General features: G+C 55.2%; 1 protein-coding gene across 2 annotated transcripts in view; it reads right to left on the bottom strand.

The window, feature by feature from the left end:
- DNAH1 (dynein axonemal heavy chain 1) overlaps positions 1 to 16,186 on the bottom strand; it is a 75,224-nt gene that overhangs the window by 25,497 nt on the left and 33,541 nt on the right. For both annotated transcript variants that reach the window (XM_088798448.1, XM_088798447.1), the window contains exons 21-39: positions 15,533 to 15,745; positions 13,802 to 13,966; positions 13,191 to 13,312; positions 12,925 to 13,030; positions 12,189 to 12,368; positions 11,398 to 11,538; positions 10,619 to 10,782; positions 10,259 to 10,372; positions 9,332 to 9,520; positions 8,959 to 9,064; positions 8,173 to 8,286; positions 7,639 to 7,788; positions 6,073 to 6,159; positions 5,801 to 5,987; positions 3,027 to 3,118; positions 2,678 to 2,832; positions 1,363 to 1,540; positions 359 to 553; positions 150 to 269 (exon numbers count right to left, since the gene is read on the bottom strand). In XM_088798448.1, the coding sequence (XP_088654574.1) occupies positions 150 to 269; positions 359 to 553; positions 1,363 to 1,540; positions 2,678 to 2,832; positions 3,027 to 3,118; positions 5,801 to 5,987; positions 6,073 to 6,159; positions 7,639 to 7,788; positions 8,173 to 8,286; positions 8,959 to 9,064; positions 9,332 to 9,520; positions 10,259 to 10,372; positions 10,619 to 10,782; positions 11,398 to 11,538; positions 12,189 to 12,368; positions 12,925 to 13,030; positions 13,191 to 13,312; positions 13,802 to 13,966; positions 15,533 to 15,745 (2,778 nt within the window). The remainder of the gene's footprint in view (positions 1 to 149; positions 270 to 358; positions 554 to 1,362; positions 1,541 to 2,677; positions 2,833 to 3,026; positions 3,119 to 5,800; positions 5,988 to 6,072; positions 6,160 to 7,638; positions 7,789 to 8,172; positions 8,287 to 8,958; positions 9,065 to 9,331; positions 9,521 to 10,258; positions 10,373 to 10,618; positions 10,783 to 11,397; positions 11,539 to 12,188; positions 12,369 to 12,924; positions 13,031 to 13,190; positions 13,313 to 13,801; positions 13,967 to 15,532; positions 15,746 to 16,186) is intronic.

Below are 16,186 nucleotides of genomic sequence, written 5' to 3'. Positions count from 1 at the left end.
CAGAATGGACGGGGTGTTCCCATGATCCAGGTGAGCCAATCCAATTCTTTCTTCCAGGAGGCTGGATTGGGATTCAGGGCCATCAGGCAGCCCAGGCAAAGAGGAGGGGGCCGGGGAGCAGACACCTAGCCCACTGCTTAGAGCCGCACCTCTTTAGGCAGAAAGGGCTTGAACAAGCAGTCCAGCAGCTTGAGGAGACTCAGTGTCAGGTTGCTGTTGGTTGAGGCGATCACCTCCTTCACGGAGGAACGGACGAAAGCAATGGACTCCTGTAGGGAAGGGGCACCCAGCTCCTGTGGCTCGTCACCACAGCACCCTAGTGCCCCACCCATGCCAGGCACACTGTGGCCTCACTTACCTCCAGGAAGCTGACAAAGAGGGCCTTGAACTGTTCCTCATAGGGCTTGAATAAGGCAGGAAGCCTCTTTAGCCAGCACTCGACAAAGGGCATGAGCCCCAGGATGCTGGGCTCCAGGTACACCATGCCACAGCGGGACACCGTGGCTGGGGAGGCCACTGCCAGGTCCTGCACCTCAAACATCATGGTCATCTCCTGGTGCCAAGGGGAACTGCATGAATGGGCGCAGTGCCATGGGAAGGGGTTGCTCACCCATAGCTCTGGGCAGGCCTTAGGGGCCAGCTGTGAGCCAGGAGCAGTGCTGGGGTAGGGGGGATGCAGGAACCCCTTGGCCCTCAGCTGATAATGTGGCCCTTCCTGGAGCCTGAGGAGGAACATGAGTCAGGAGATCCCTGGCAGAGATGAGGGCATCTGGGGACCCCTAGAGCCCTGGGAGCCGTGTGCTGTGCTCCACAGCCCCGTACCTGTGTACCTGAACACAGGTTCACATTGACCTCCAGGCATTCTCAGAAGGGCTCAAGAGATCAGCTCAGTGCAGACACCACCAACTGCCCTTATGTGCAGGTGATACCCCTCCTCTGAGAACTGTCCCTCACTCAGGCAGGTGTCCCTGTGGCCAGTGTGCCACTTGTTCCCCAGACTCCAGGCACACTGCATGATGGTGACTCAGACGGGGACAACATGGCTGGAAGTGGGCCTGGGAGGCCCAAGGCAGTGTCAGCTGGGAGCAGTGCAGTGGTGTGCTGGCCCTGGGCTCAGCGCATCACAGAAGGTGCGTCTGCTGAAAGGACAGCATGAGCAGCTATGCTGGACATGGCTGAGGTTCGGGAACTTGGGGACAGGGCGGGAGGTTAGGAGCCGGCTCCTAGGTGGGTTGTGGTGACTGACCTGCAGCTGAGGCCCAAGAGGGAGGAGTGGAGGGGGACAAGGTTTGGCCAGCACTCTGTGGCTGTCGGGCCCACCCCGCTGCCCAGGAGAGCAGGCGCGTGGACAGGTGGACGCACCTCTGTGAGCTTGATGATCTCCCCAGAGCTGAGGCACAGCTTCTTGTTGTCGTCCAGGACCGTGTTCATATTCTCAATCCAGACGGCATCCACCGGCCCGTCGAACATGTACCACTTCTTGTTGGTGTCGGAGGTGATGACCCCCATCCGGATGAGGGAGGGGAAAATCCCATCTGTCCTGTAGCCACCAGGGAGGACAGCGTTGTAGGCGCTGGGCAGGCAGGGCGGCAAGCACAGCTGGCTCCCAAGGAAACCTGCTCTGCTTGTTTATTTTTCTTTTTCAATATCTTCATTTAAAAAATGTAATAGGGAAAATAGGATCTTTTTGGTGTAATATGGTGTAATGAAAATGTGTGCTTTTATTCCCTCCCTGCTGAATCCCCACTAATGTTATATTAAAAGAAGATAAAAGATGATATCCTGAAAAGAAAAGGAAGTAAGGGAAGAGGCAACAGCAGAAGTGGAGGTTCACACAGTTCTGGAAAATGGAAAGAGATGGAGAAGAAGGAAATGACCTAGCAGAGAAAGCAGGGCATGGGTCATGACATATATCTAGTTCCTACTGCAAAACCTGGAAGGGCTCAGATTTCGGAGGTACCAAGTGCCAGAGAAGGGGTGGCTAGGGGGTCATTTTCCTGGTCTGACCCCAGCCCCCCATCTGTCTACACAGGAGCCTAGAGTAGGTGTGGGTGAGACCCACACCAGAAATGGAGGAAGCAGGACAGGCCTGCATTCGGAAAGATGGGTGACTCCTTCTCCAGTGCCCATTCCCCACTGGGTTCCCAAAACACTAGAGCTAATCAGACATCCCCAGCAGGAGACTATAGACTACTTTGGTAGGTACAGAACTGCCCCAGAGAAAAGATCCTCAGGTGCTGACATGTGGAGGATCTCCATCCAATTGCCATTCTCCCAGCTCAGCCCCCTTCCCCTAAAATGTACGCCTCAGCCTGGGAGCAGAGGCCCTGAGAGGGACCACCAGCCTCTGCTGGGGCAATGCAGAAGTCAACGTTTACTGAGCACTTTGTGTGTGCCATAACATCCAGGTATCTTCCATGTGTTAAGCTCATTTTCTCCTTACCATAATAATGGTGCCATCATTCCCCACACTTTGCAGATGATGGGACCAAGGCCCAGGGGGTGAGGAAGGTCACTCGGCCAGGAAATGTAGTGGTAGGCAGAGTCCCAGACTTTGGGCTCCAGAGCCTGAGCTTCACACCTTCCTCTGGGCTGGGGGAAGGAGGCGGGCCCTTGGCCCACAGTCTCGAAATCTGGGAGCAGGGCTATTACTGGAGGGGGGTCATGGGCTATTTACCACTCATGGGTAAGCAGGTCAAACTCCCCATACAGCTGACCCATCGTGATGGACTTGGGGTTGAGCACATAGTAGTTGACAGCCTCGTACACGCCGCCGCTGATGGATGGCTGTCCTTTCAGTGACGTCATGGCAGCTGCCAGGATTCTGTAACACTGGGGAGATGGGCACCTGAGAGTGAGCCTCCTGGCCCCCTGGAGAGCTGGCTGTAGTGGGCAGAGGGCCACAGGGGCAGGAGGCGTATTCTAGAGGCCCTGAGGTGCAAATGGGGACTAAGATCCCTGCTGAGGCTGCACCGCCCTCAGGCCCATTGTCTGGGCCCTGAGCTTCCGGGCTTGGCTGCACTTACATTACTCTTGCCAGAGCCTGTGGGCCCAACGAGCATGAGGCCGTGCCGCACCACTGTGGTCTCGTAGAGCTGGATGCACTTGGTCAGGAAGCCTGTGGGGGACATGGCAGGGGAGCCCAGGGGTCAGAGCATGGGCTGGCGTCCTATCTTCTCCACTAGCTTTCTGTGTGACCTTGGGTGGTCATCTTACTCCCTGAGCCTTAGTTTCCTCATCTGTAAAATGAGGCCACATAGGTCCTTATGGGCAGGGGCAGGTGAAGCCCTAAGCGTGGGGCGTGGCACAGAGCAGAAACTCCCTGCTAATGCTCAGCCGTGGTTTCCACCGGGACTATTACTTCCTAACATCCATTGCTCGGGTGGCAGACTGCAGGGGCCTGCTCTGTGTCAGCCGTCCCAGGCCCACAGTCAACTCCAGCCCCAAAGCTACTGCCCAGATGGCTGAGAGCATTGCCCTGAGTAAGTGCTGGCCAAACATTAGGCAAAATCCCAGGGCCAGAAGCTGACGGTCAGTCAGGAGCTTTGACTGACGAAGACCAGGGCTGTAGGGACAGATGCCAGCTGCAGGCAAAAGGCCAGACCCAGATGAGTAGGAAATGAGAAAATCATTTTGGCCCAAGAGTGTGTAGGCAGGGAGCTATAGCACAGCAGGTCGGGGATACTCGCCAAAGGGACGAGGTTTCCTGGCAAAGGCCATGACCCAAGGCCAGGAGGGAGAGAAGAGTTGATGCTCCATTCAACAAGCCTGCTGGAGCTGGGGGGGCGGAGGTGGCAGCAGAGCCGCAGGTAGAAGGAAGAACAATGGAGGGCACAGGGGACAGGCTTGCAGTATGAGCACATCCGGCCTCAGAGGAGGGCCCCACATGGTCAGGCTGGCAGGTGTGACTTCCTGGATGAGAATCCCTCTACTCCCCACCAAAAGGCCCTAGAGCATCTGCAAGGAGGAGAGGGCAGGCGGGTTGGAGCTGAGGGGACAAGAGCTGCTTGGCCACGTGGTAGCAGGGCTGAGACCTCCACCTTCTACCAGGAAAGGGCATGGGGGTCATAGGGAGTCTAATTGAGGGTGGTGTCCTTGGAGCTCTTCCAACTACATGGTGGGCTTTGTAACAAACCAGTTCAGTAAGAGCCCAAACGCTCAATGTGACACAAGGGCTGTCGCTCCACAAGGAGTTTGAGCAAATCCTGCAAATGGGAGCAACACGCTTGGCTTGTGGATGGAGCCCTTGTTCCAAAGAGGGGAGTGTTGGCAGGAGGGAAACGGGGTGGAGGTATGAACAGGCCACAGCTCACCCCAATCATGGCATCAAGTCTAATCATGGACAGGGCAGAGGAGAGCTTCTGTCAGGGAGGAGCAAGGCTCAAGAGGGTCCCAAGTGCTGAGACTGCTTCTCACACAGGGAAGAGGAGCTACAGCAAGAGGTCAGGGGAGGGGATTCCACCTGCTTCCTTACTGTGAAATAATAAGTATATATTGGTCTCTGTCCCTAGTCCTTGATACAGAACTCCTCAAACTCTTGTAAATAAGGATGCAAAGAGAATCTTCTTTTCTAATATTTAGTCTTTGACCCTAGTTTCTGACACAAAGCTCCTAGACGTTTGTAATTTCCTGACTGCTAGTAGGAATTCTTGTTCTAATGAGGCAATTCTTTTTTTTTTTTTTAATTTACTAGGGTGACAATTGTTAGTAAAATTACATAGACTTCAGGTGTACAATTCTGTATTACATCATCTATAAATCCCACTGTGTGTTCACCACCCAGAGTCAGTTCTCCTTCCATCACCATATATTTGATCCCCCTTACCCTCATCTCCCACCCCCCTCCGCCCTTACACTCTGGTAACCACTAAACTATTGTCTGTGTCTATGAGTTTTTGTTTCTAATGAGGCAATTCTTGATGCTGGGCTCCTGGGAGGGGGTTGGTCATCAGAACAAACATGCTATAATTAGAAGCTTGGAACTTACAGGCCCACCTCACCATTTCCCAGAAAGAGGAGAGGAGCTGGAAATAGAGTTAATAATTGATCATGCCTACATGATGAAGTCTCCATAAAAATCCCAAAAGTACAGCATGTGGAGAGCTTTCAGGTTGGTGAAAACATCCACATGCTAGGAGGGTGACACACCCCAACTCCATGGGGACAGATCTCGCCCTAAATATCTCTCCATCCGCCTGTTCACCTGTATCCTTTATCATATCCTTTATTATATAATACACCAGTAAGCATAAGGGTGTGTTTCCCTGAATTCTGTGAGCTGTTTTAGCTAATGATCAAACCTGAGGAGGGGGTCAGGGGGTCATGAGAACCTCAGATTTGTAGCCAAGTCAGATAGAAGTTGTGGTAACTTGGGGACCCACTACTTTCAATGGACGTCTGAAGTGGGGACAGTCTTGTGGAACGGTCCCTAAACCGGGGGGTCTATGCTAACTTGGATTAGTGTCAGAACTGAATTAAATTTTAGGACACCCAGCTGGTGTTGGAGAATTGGTTGGTGTAGGAAAAGACCCACGGATCTGGTGTCAGAAGTATGGGTGTGAGAGCGAAGGAGTTTTTTACAGACACCAACCACCTGAAGGGTCCCAGTGGAGACAGGGCTGGGGGCACCTGCCCTGCCCTGTGGACTGCTTGACAGAGAGCCCCAGCCCGCAACACCTTTGGCCAGGCATGAGGGTCCCTGAGGCTGGACTGCCTGTCTCTGTCCCCCTATCCCAGGGTGGCCGGAGCCAGCCCTTCCTCGCACACCCACAGGACTGCAAGGCAGGGGCCAGGGACTCACCATCCACGTCCTTGAGGTTGTTATTCTCGCAGGCCCTGCGGATGGCCTTGTCCAGGAGGCCGTAGTCAGCATCCTCATCCTTGATGGTGGGGAACAGGTCGGACACGATCCCAGAGAATAACTTCAGGTCCTCCTGCAGGAACTTGGGTACGTTCACGTCACGGATGGCCCGGAGGCAGATCAGCTCCTGCAGCGGAGGCCAGATGCCCCTTCAGCCTCTGCAGAACCCTCCTGGAGCCCTGCTCCCAGGTACCTCTCAGGATGGCACTCACCTCATCCATGCTGGGATTTTCTCGCTTGAGGTTCCCAGCAGCCGAGATCACAGTCTTCACAGCTCTCATCCCGAAGTCATAGTGATCCTATCACCACCATACAGATGGAGGGGTGGGTGGGCACTGCCCCTCTTGGGGCTTCTGCCTGGAACACTCTGCCTCCCACCTGGTCCCTGACTCATCACCCAACTTGCAGCTCAAATGTCACTTCCCTTGCAGGCCGTCTATGACCACCTGCACACTCCAGCCTGGGCCAGCTGCTCTCCTTTGGGCCCCTCTGCCACCCTCTACTTCACCATCCCACTGGCCCTCTCCTTTTACCAGGTTACTTATTCTGTGTCCCCTGCTTGACTGTTGGCCCCTGACAGCAAGGACTCTGCCTTGCTCAAGTTAAATCCCTGGACAGCATTGAGAGCAGGGAGGCACTCGAATTTTGTTCACAAAGTGAACAAAGGAGTTTCCCATCTGTGCCACAAATGGGCTGGCCTAGATGGCCTTTGTGCTTCCTTCTAGAGTCTCTTCATTACATTTCTCCAGACCCACTCTTTTAGGCACACCACCATTGCTTTTCCTGATGTTGCCACTGGTTCTGTTTCTCTCCATTATATAGCTGGTGTGTTGGGAATAGTTAAACTTATCACATCACCCCATGGTACCAGACCATGAAAAGTACAGCTGGACCAGCACATTTCCCAGGAATCTTGGACTTGGATGAAGAGACTGGGCTTGACTTTAGGTCACTGCCATTTGACAAGGGGTGAGGGCATTTCCAGAACCATGTGGGGATAGTTGCTATAATGGATGGGGAGTGGGTAGTGAAGGGAGAGGAGGGAGAAGCATTTTTGAAAGTGGATGGTTAGAAAGAGGGTGTGTGGAGGGGCTGGCAAAAACAGTGCACTGTGGTAGTCAGCTGCTGTTTTTCCCAGTAACAAATTGCATCTCCTCCAGCCCATGGGTTTTGGTGGGCCCCACCTGGCCATAAACAATAGGATTTCCCCCTGGCCACAGTGACTGGTATTCATGCATAAGCAGGTCACCCAGAGAGGGCCCATTAGGGTGACACCAGGGACTTTTTCTGGAATTATTAGAAAAGAGAAACTAAGCTAGTAGCACGTGAGCCCAGACAGAGCTGGAGTTCATCTCTGCCATTGCAGAGGGGGAGCCTGAGAATGGAGCCAAACAGGAAAGCTCATCCAGCAGCAGTGCTGGAGCCGGGACCAACCACATCTATCCCTGGAACATGGGCTCAGCACGCTGAGTGAAAGGCCCATGGTGCTGGGAGGCTTGGGTGGGCGACTGGGTGCCCTTGATCTGCAGCCCTGGGTTGTGTGGCTCTTGGTCTCCTAAAGGTTGCCCTTCCCTCGCACCTGAACTAGCTCAAGTGGGCATCTGTTCCTGGCTCCTACTGTAGCTCACCTGTGCACTGCATGAGGCTGGCTAGTCTCTTAGCTGCTTACAACCTCAGCGTCCTCCGCTGAGAAAGGGGATGTAATTCCTATCGCATGGGGTTGCTGGGGGCAGGCAGCAGCTCTCAGAACCTGGAACCTGGTTGGGGCAGGGCCTCACCTGAGAGCTGAGCTGCTCAGAGGACAGCTTGAAGGTGGTTGTGATCTTCTTGGCCAGCACACTGGCCTCATTGAAGCCGAAGGAATAGAGAGAGATCTCAGCGATCATGGCGTAATCTGGAACCATCATGGCCACGGGCCGGAAGAGCGCCTGGGGTCCGTGGTGTACATGTGAACGGAGAGGCGGACCTCCCCTCCCAGAGCACCCAGCTGTCTAGACTGTCTGGTCCTCAGGAGGCCGCCACTGCCCTCCTGCCCCACGGATGCTTGGATTCCCATCTGCAGCACACCTGCCACAGCCGAGGCTTACACTGCCCTGAGGCTAGACCACTCTGCCTACTAGAAACTAGACAAGCCTGGGGCCTCCTCTCCAGGTCTGGGCCTCAGGACCCTGGGCAGGAGGGCTGCCTTGGGGAATCACAGTCCCTGCAGTCCAGCGGTTGTGTGCCTTGCATAAGTGCTTTAGCATCTCTGAGCCCAGGCCACAGCTCCAGTACCTCCCAGTGCCCTGGGCAGTCTCCCAGCCTGAACACACCTTCAGATTATCGGGCAGCTCGGTCCGGCCGGCGTATCCTGGATTCATGGTGATAAACACTGCGCAGGATGGCACGAGTGGGATCTCGGCACCCTCAAACATGAAGCGTTCCACCTAGGCAGGGGGTAGGGGTTGACTCACCTGCCCCTTGTCTGGATGGGCCACATCCTCCGTTGATCCCCTGTCCTCGCTAGAGATGGTCAACCCAGACTGGACCCCTGATCATGAGCTGACTCCTCTCTCAGGATCTGGTCTAAGACCTCCAGTCCCAGTGGGTACCATGGCCTCCCAGGTCCAAGCTACCTGAGGTCTTCACGAATCTCCTACCTCCCACTCCTTCCACCCCCACTTCTTCCCATGGAATCTCATCAAACTCAGTTCTGGGCAAACTCAGTTCTGACTGGGACCCAGGGCCCTACTGGGGTGGGGTTAAGGCACCTGCCAGCCTCCCAGATCTTGTCTCCAGAAGACTCCTGGCTACTCTGAACAATGCTGAAAAAAGGACAGATGGCTAGGGCTTTCCATAGGGTCAGGATATGGCAGGGATCACTTTATCCACTGTAGCTTGTCCTGGGAGCTGCCCCCACAGTGGGGTAGGGATGTGGGGCTCCCTGACTGGCTATAAACCCCCCCAGGGACAGCTCTCCAAGGAGGAGGAAGAAGTGCCCAGTCCTCTGTGACATGAGAGGCTGTGTGCCTGGCTTCCCACCCTGCAGGGTGGGTACGGTGGGTACAGATGAAGTGCTGAGGTGCTGACTTGGGGAGGTGTGGAAGAAGGTGGCTCACCCGCTGCTGCTGCGCCTTCTGGATGGTGGTGATCTGCTGTGCCACCACAGACAGCACCTCAATATCGATGCGATTGAACTCATCGAAGCAGGCCCAGGCCCCAGAACTAAGCGAGGTGAGAACATGAGGGGGATAAGAGTTCAGAACCCATCTGGCATCTCCAAGGCCTCCGCTGACTTCGCCGAGGAGGAAATCCTCAGTGGTGATCTCTGTTAGCTCAGCTACAACCCCAGCACCCACAGGAGCCGAGCCTCTGACTCCTGTTATCCCAGCCTGTCCCCTCCAGCACCTTGTGAGGCTGCTTTCGGGCAGGGTCCCTGTGAGAGCTCAGCCTTCCTGCCTTGTCCTGTGTCACCCTCACACCCAGCCTCACCTGGCCAGGCCCTTGAAGAACTTGCCCATGGCCATGAAGTCAAGCTGGTCGGAGCAGTTGAACACAACGGTCTGGATGGCCAAGGCCTTGCCCAGGTCTTTGGTGGTCTCGGTTTTCCCTGTGCCAGCTGGGCCAGCCGGGGCGCCCCCAAACTTGAGATGCAAGGCCCCGGTCAGGGTCAGGTAGCACCTGCAGGAATGAGAAGAGGTAGGCACCAGCCATGCAACTTCCTCAGGATTCCCAGACACAGGCAGAGAGAGCCTCCCCTTCTCAGGCCCCATGGATGAGCGGTTCTTGCTCCTCCTTCCTCTCCCAGCCCAGGCCTGGCTGCTGGGGTCAGGACTGCCCCTTAACCACCTGCACAGTGCTTCCCCACCCCACCCTGTGGCCCTGCAGAGCCTTGCTCAGAAACCCACTGCGAAGGCTGAACTGTGGCCACACTTCACTTCCCTTACTCAAAGCCCAACTTGAAAATCCAGCTGCTACTATATACTGTTGGCAAGAGGAAATGACTGATTGCTTTAGAAGAGAACTGTTCACTTTATAAAGGAACTTGCCCATTATTTCTCTCATGATCAATTCTTCTGGTACATTGAAAGCATGATCTAACTAATAAAAAATAGTAAGGCTCACACCCATTAGAGAGCTATGAGCATTACGTATCAGCTCATGAAATTCTCATAATCACCCTGACGAAGGCACAGAGAAAACTGAGGCACAAAGGGTTGAGTCACCTGCCTAAGGTCACTCAGCCTATGATGGGTACAGCCAGTGTTAAACCCAAAGCCTGTGCTTCTAATGCTGCGAGCTCTGAGGGACTGGCTCGTTATGGACTGGCTACACCTTTCAGTCCCTGCACTTCCGGGCCAGCCAGGACTGGAGGGAGGGTCCCAGTATGGGAGGGCATATGGGGAGAGGGACTCTCACCTGTCTGTGAGGGGAGTGATCACCAGCCTCCCGCTGTTGCCTAGGTACTCGTAGCCATAGATGAACTCGGCATTCACAGCTCGGATATACAGGTTGTTATTTGTCCAGTAGTACCTGGCATTGCAGGGAGATGGGTTCACAGGCCATGGGGACCACGGGCTACCAGGCAGTGTATACAGTAGAAGAGAGGTGGTTCTCTTGGGGAATGAGGGCATCAGGAATCCCTGTCCAGCTTGTCCCAGGGCTTCAAGGGCCAGCCAGGACCAGCCTACTGCTGATTGTCTCTCCACCCTCCCTGGGCCCCCACCTGCAGCTGCTCGGGCCTTGGGGTGGCTGGGCCAGGGCCCCTTGCCTCCTCACCTCAGCTGTGAGATCCACTCGAAGTCATTCACACTGACCACATTCTCCTGGATCAGCTTGTCCACCACATCCTTGGCATGGACCTCAATGACGATTAGCGCCGATAGCACAGCCCGCTGCATGCGGGACAGCTTCCCCCGTACCAGGGCCACTAGGTCACTGAGCTGCAGGAATGGGGGGACACTGTCAGGCATGGTCATGCTGGGAGAAGGCTCTCTCTCCTTTGCACAGAGGGTGGACTTCTGGCAGGAATAACACCTCTATTCTGGTGGCTTCTGATGGTCTGGGATGGGAGGGGCACAGGGAGGGCATTGGTCACACGAGAAGTCTGGCAGAAAAGTACACAAAAATGGAGGCACGTGCATGGCATTTGTCTCCCTGTAGTGTACAGTGCCACCTGAGCCTTCAAAGGCCAGGTGGTGGAGCCTGGTGAGGAGCTCAAGGAGGGAGTGTGGTCAGGAGCCAGTGCACAGAGCAAGGAGAGCCTGCAGGATGCTGCAGGACGTGGCTCCTTCAGTGACCACTGGGAGAGGGGCACCTGCCTGGCTCAGAGCTCTCCTTAGACCCCCCGGAGTCCCAGGGGTCTCCTTAGACCTCCAGTCCCCCCTGCTGGGGGCCAGTCGTGAGACACTCAGTTCTGGGGTGTCAGATCTTCTGCTCTTTGGAGCCAACCCCAGGCCTCTTACAGGCTCATTACAGGAAAAAGCTCCGGGAGGGACTGGACTCCCCTGGGTCTGGGGTGTATGTGGGGAGCAGATGATGACCCCCTTGACTCCCACCTGCTGGGCAAGCTGGGGGAACAGCTGGTTACTGAGGTTGTTGGCCTCCAGGGCCTCTGCCACTTCCATGGTCCAATAGGTCTGGCACCCGGCGATGGTCACCTGGCCAGGCCAGTTCAGAACCCACTGGGTCCTGGGCATCTGGGAAGATAACACAGTCAGGGCTGACCCCGGTAGCTGCCAGCCCTGACCCTGCACACTCTTTTTTTCTTTAAATATCATCTGTGCTTCTGCCTTTCAGACTCTAGAACCAAGTTGTTAATTCTACCTCAAAAGCAGAGAAGCCATTAAGCTTTCGGCTTCTTGGGGGTTGGTGGGGTCATCACTTCCTCAGCAGAGGAGACCCTGAAGCAGAGGGGTGGGAGCCCAGAATCAGGGCACACATAGCCCTGAGTTCAAACCCTGGCTCTGTCACCTGCAAATCACAAGCATTTGGGCAGAAAATGTCTCTGAACTGACTTTGTAGGATAAGGCTTAACCTCCAGCTCAGCTGCTGACTGTGGGGCTGAGTGAAGTCCTAGCCCAGGCCTGGCACACAGTGAGTGCTTGAAACATAACAATGGTGACTGATGGTTTCACTTTCTGAAGCATGTTTTCAGACTCCTTAAGGACCCCTGCCCTGAGAAGCCCTCAGCTGACTGAGGGCAGCAGCAGTCAAAGCTGCAGCCTGAGGATGAGGCAGGCAAGCAGCCCAGCTACTGTGATGGAGCAGAGAACACTGAGAAAGGAGCAAATGGAAGGACGACCAGGCTTAGAAGCTGTGCTGGGGTAAGAGGAGTGCTGGGGCTCACCGTAGGGTAGGTCTTGATGGCCCTCTCGATGATGTCCCGTATGCTGGTCTTCATGCTGCGTTCAACTTCCCGCAACCAGTCCTCCACGTTACTGGATGGGTAGATGGAGAAGGACAACTGTACCTCCTCACCCTCTGCTGAGTACATGTGTGTGATCTCCAGGTCCTCCTGGAACAGCAGCTGTGGGAAAGGTGGGCAAAAGTCGGGGTTACCCCAGGTGTGCCCAGAGGCCCCACGCATCACAGAACCAAGGCTGACCCACCTGTGCCCTTCACCTTCAGAAGAGAGCTCTGCCTCAGGGGGCCCCTCCTGAGCATCTATCTGGGCTGGGTCTTCCCTGACTACATTTGAAAAGGAGTCAGGGAAGGAAGCTAACTAACCCTGTTTGTGAGTACCCACTCCTGTGCAGGCATGTGCAGCCTCCTTTGTAGGCGAGGATGAGGATGAGGAGAGGTAGGAGCCTCTGGCCTCGTGTGTTTCTTGACCCAGCTAGCACCTCAGTATATTGGGGGGACAGGACTCCCCTGGATGAGTTGGGAGCCAAGAGCCCCCAGCTCAGTGTTGGGGGTTCTGCAGCTGACCTTCCTCCCATAGGCCCCAGGTGCATCTCTGAGGGCCAGGAATCTCACTTGCCACCTCCTTTCCTGCTTAAAGGACTTGGGGTGAGAGAAGAGCAGTTCTATTTGGGAAGAAGTCCTAGTGCTCCTGGCCCTGAGCTGCAGGCCCAGTCACCCACCCGGGCAATGTTCTCGAAGCACTTGCGCAGGTGGGGTTGCACAGCAGTGGGGTCCTTCGTCTGGGACAAGATCTCAAGTAGTTCATCATCTGACAGGAAGTAGAATCTGGAGAATGGGATAAGGGAGTGGGTCAGGCAGCTCCTGGGTCCCAGCTGCCCCAATATCACTGACACTCCTGCACCCACCCCAGCCTGGATGTGGCACGTGGTGCCCCAGCCTTGCAGGCAGGCACTGACAGAGTGGACATGGGTTGGATGGTGCTCACCTGGGGAAGGCACTCCGCTTGGTCTCCAGGTACTCGCTGAGACCCTTCTGTACCATGTCCAGCAGCTTGTTGCAGTCCCGCAGGCTGTCCAGCAGCCTCTGATCAGAGCACACATTGATTATCTGTATGACCCAGACCAGAGAGAAACTGGAAGTGAGCATGGTCCAGCTGGGAGGCAGCAAGGGGGTCTCAGACAACACCCACACTGGCCAGAGACCCTCAGTGGGGCGTGGGAAGGAACAGGGGCAGGAAAATAGCCCTGAGCTAGGGGTTGCATCCATCACCCCTGTCAGTCCCACAGAAAAAGAGTCTATGGTCAAAAAAATTAGGGTTAAACAAAGCCAAAGGTTTTGATTTGCTGCAGGACTTATCAGGGACTTTAAAATGCTAATGTGAACTGCAAATTTCCAAGAGGAAAATCAACTATTGTTTCCGAGGAGCATCTCTCATGATGAGGAGCTCACTCATGGGGACACAGGCCAAGACCAAAGCCTTGAACTTGTCCTCCAATGTTTCTTGCTCAGGGAGAGATGAGACCAGGAGGCTCCCAACAACGTGACCAGGGCCCATGGAGGCCCCAGCTGCCCCCTCCCATCCCCACATGAGCTTGCCTCCCGATTCTCATAGGCGTTTTTCATGATCTTCCTCCAGATCCTCTCCATTGTCTGGTAGCGCTTGCTCTCCACGGGCAACTGCCGGGTGATATCCTCAGAGCTGAAGATGGGCTCCAGGTAGAGCCAGGACCTCTGACAGTTCAGCCACTCCTCTAGCACCTCCTGGGCAATGAATGCATGGACTATCAGGGCCCAGAGTCCAAGTTGGAGTGGGGTCTTGCCCTCCATGACCTAGACATTTCACCCCACCAGAGTGCTGAGCAGAGCACAGGGCACCAGAGCCAGTGTCTGTGCAGAAATTTCTAGATGGCACTGTCAGCCACAGTACTCCAGGGAACAAAGAGGCTGCATGGATGCCTGCTCTCCAGAGAAATCCCAAGATCCCCACAGGATGTCAGAGCCTCCAACAGAGACGTGCGAGCCATCTTTCCCTACAAGGGAATGGCACCCAAACCACCAAACCCTGAAGTAACAGGAAAGAGCCCCAGTGCCTACAAGACCAAACCAGACTCCTTGCCTGGCAGGACTTTGGGTCTATGACCCAAGGATTCTGAGGTGTATTGGGACTTGAGCTTGAGATCCCTAAAACATTCTCTGAAACATGAGTCCAAGAGTGAGACATCTTCAAAATAGGCCACCTTTCTTCAAATTCTATCTCCAAATTTCCCTTTCAGGATTTATCTCTTATCTTTCCCCATCAATGTAAACTCATTCATTCATTTGTTCATTCTCTTCCTTGTGAAATGTGTGCCATGGTCAGCTCTGGGCCAGGCCTGGGTCGGGCCCATGTGGGCACCAGGAGAAATAGAGGGGAACAGGATGTGGCCCCTGCCCATGATGAACCAACAGTCCACTAAACAGCAGTTCTGCCTCTAAATCACCAAGGGCCTGACATGGGTGATGGGCTCTGTAAGAGGCATCAACCAAGGGCTGCGGTTGGGAACACTTTGCAAGCAGGTATGAAGGAATCAGTGAGGGCTGCTTGACACTGAGCCTTAGTGATGGAAGGTTGGAGATAGAACTCCAGGTGGAGGGGACAGTGTGAGCAAAAGAGGGAGACCCAGGGATAATGCTGACCAGCTCAGGCATCTCTGGGTGGTCCAAGGAGCACACAGACAAGCCCTCCTCATTTCGCTCTGGCCTTTACTAGAGGTTTCTGAACAGCTCCCAGGAAGGCCCCAGGGAGGGGCTGTCAGAATCTCACTGGTAGGCCTGAGGCCTCTGCGGACAGCCCCCGCCTCTGGCCTTGAGACCCCTGAAGAGAGGCAGTTCTCAGTGCCCTGGGGCCCTCATCTCACACCAGCTCCAAATGAGACGGAAATGGGAGGCTCAGGATAGAGCGAGAGAGGGCGCTGAGGAACCTCAGGGCCTCGTGGTATCCAGCCCAGAAAGTTCCACAACTGGAGGTGCTAGCTGTCCCAAACCCAGGCAGGCCTCTGGAGTTCTGCTGGCAGCTTTCATGGCCCTCCTCTGCCACAGCTCCTGACCAAACACTGGTCCACCCCCCCGCACTGCCTCCTCCAGCAGCTGAACTTCAGAGACACAGAGCACTCTTCTAGTTGCCTTCCTCTGCACGAGGGGCCTGTCAGAACCAGGAGCTGTGCAGACCTGGGAAAGGCACACCACCACTTCAGCCCCCTCCAGGCACCGTAAAGAGCCACCTATGGGACAGGGGGCTGTGAGGGTGGGGGCAGTGGGGGTGGTAAGGGACTCCCAGGGAGGGCCCACCTGGGTCAGCTTCAACTTGTTCTCCCAGGCGCTGATACGTTGCTCGAAGGGCTTCTTGTAGGGTGAGAAGGACATGCTCTGGGTCATGACGATGTGGTCATCGAGCAGCTGGGAGGCCTCGTCGGGGCTCTTGAGGATGTAGGTGTCCGTCTTCTTGTAGGGCAGCACGTTGAACTGGATGGCTGACCACTCCTTCTCCATTTTGTCCAGAGCCTAGGTCGGGCACAAGCCAGGCTGCGTCCTGGGAAGAGGCTGGCCCGCACGCTGTCTGACCAGCCCTGGGCAGGGAAGAGCAAGCTCTGCCCGGCCATGATCTTCACGCGGGCCCCTCTGCCAAATACTTTCTGCTTGTCTGGTCAACAAATCCCCCATGGGCTCTCATCTGAATTCAAGGCTGACTGGCTCTCACACGTGGCTGTATGTGTACAACGTGCATGTATACATGTGTTGGGAGGCAGCCACGGTGCTGGTTAGGAGCTCTGGTCCCAGTTCCAGCCCTTACTGGCTATGTTACCCTGGCCAGTTGCTGAACCTTTCTGAGCCTTAATTTACTCATCCATTAAATGAAGGTGATGCTATCAGCTCCTTCCTGGGACAGGAAGTAACTTGAGGAGTCACTGAGTAATAACAGGGCTGGTGCCAACACTTCACATA

The sequence above is a fragment of the Rhinolophus sinicus genome, chromosome 5 (assembly GCF_057876585.1).
Source record: "Rhinolophus sinicus isolate RSI-liver-muscle chromosome 5, RSI-T2T, whole genome shotgun sequence".
NCBI classification, from domain to species: domain Eukaryota; kingdom Metazoa; phylum Chordata; class Mammalia; order Chiroptera; family Rhinolophidae; genus Rhinolophus; species Rhinolophus sinicus.
This window is presented reverse-complemented; position numbering and strand designations above follow the sequence as displayed.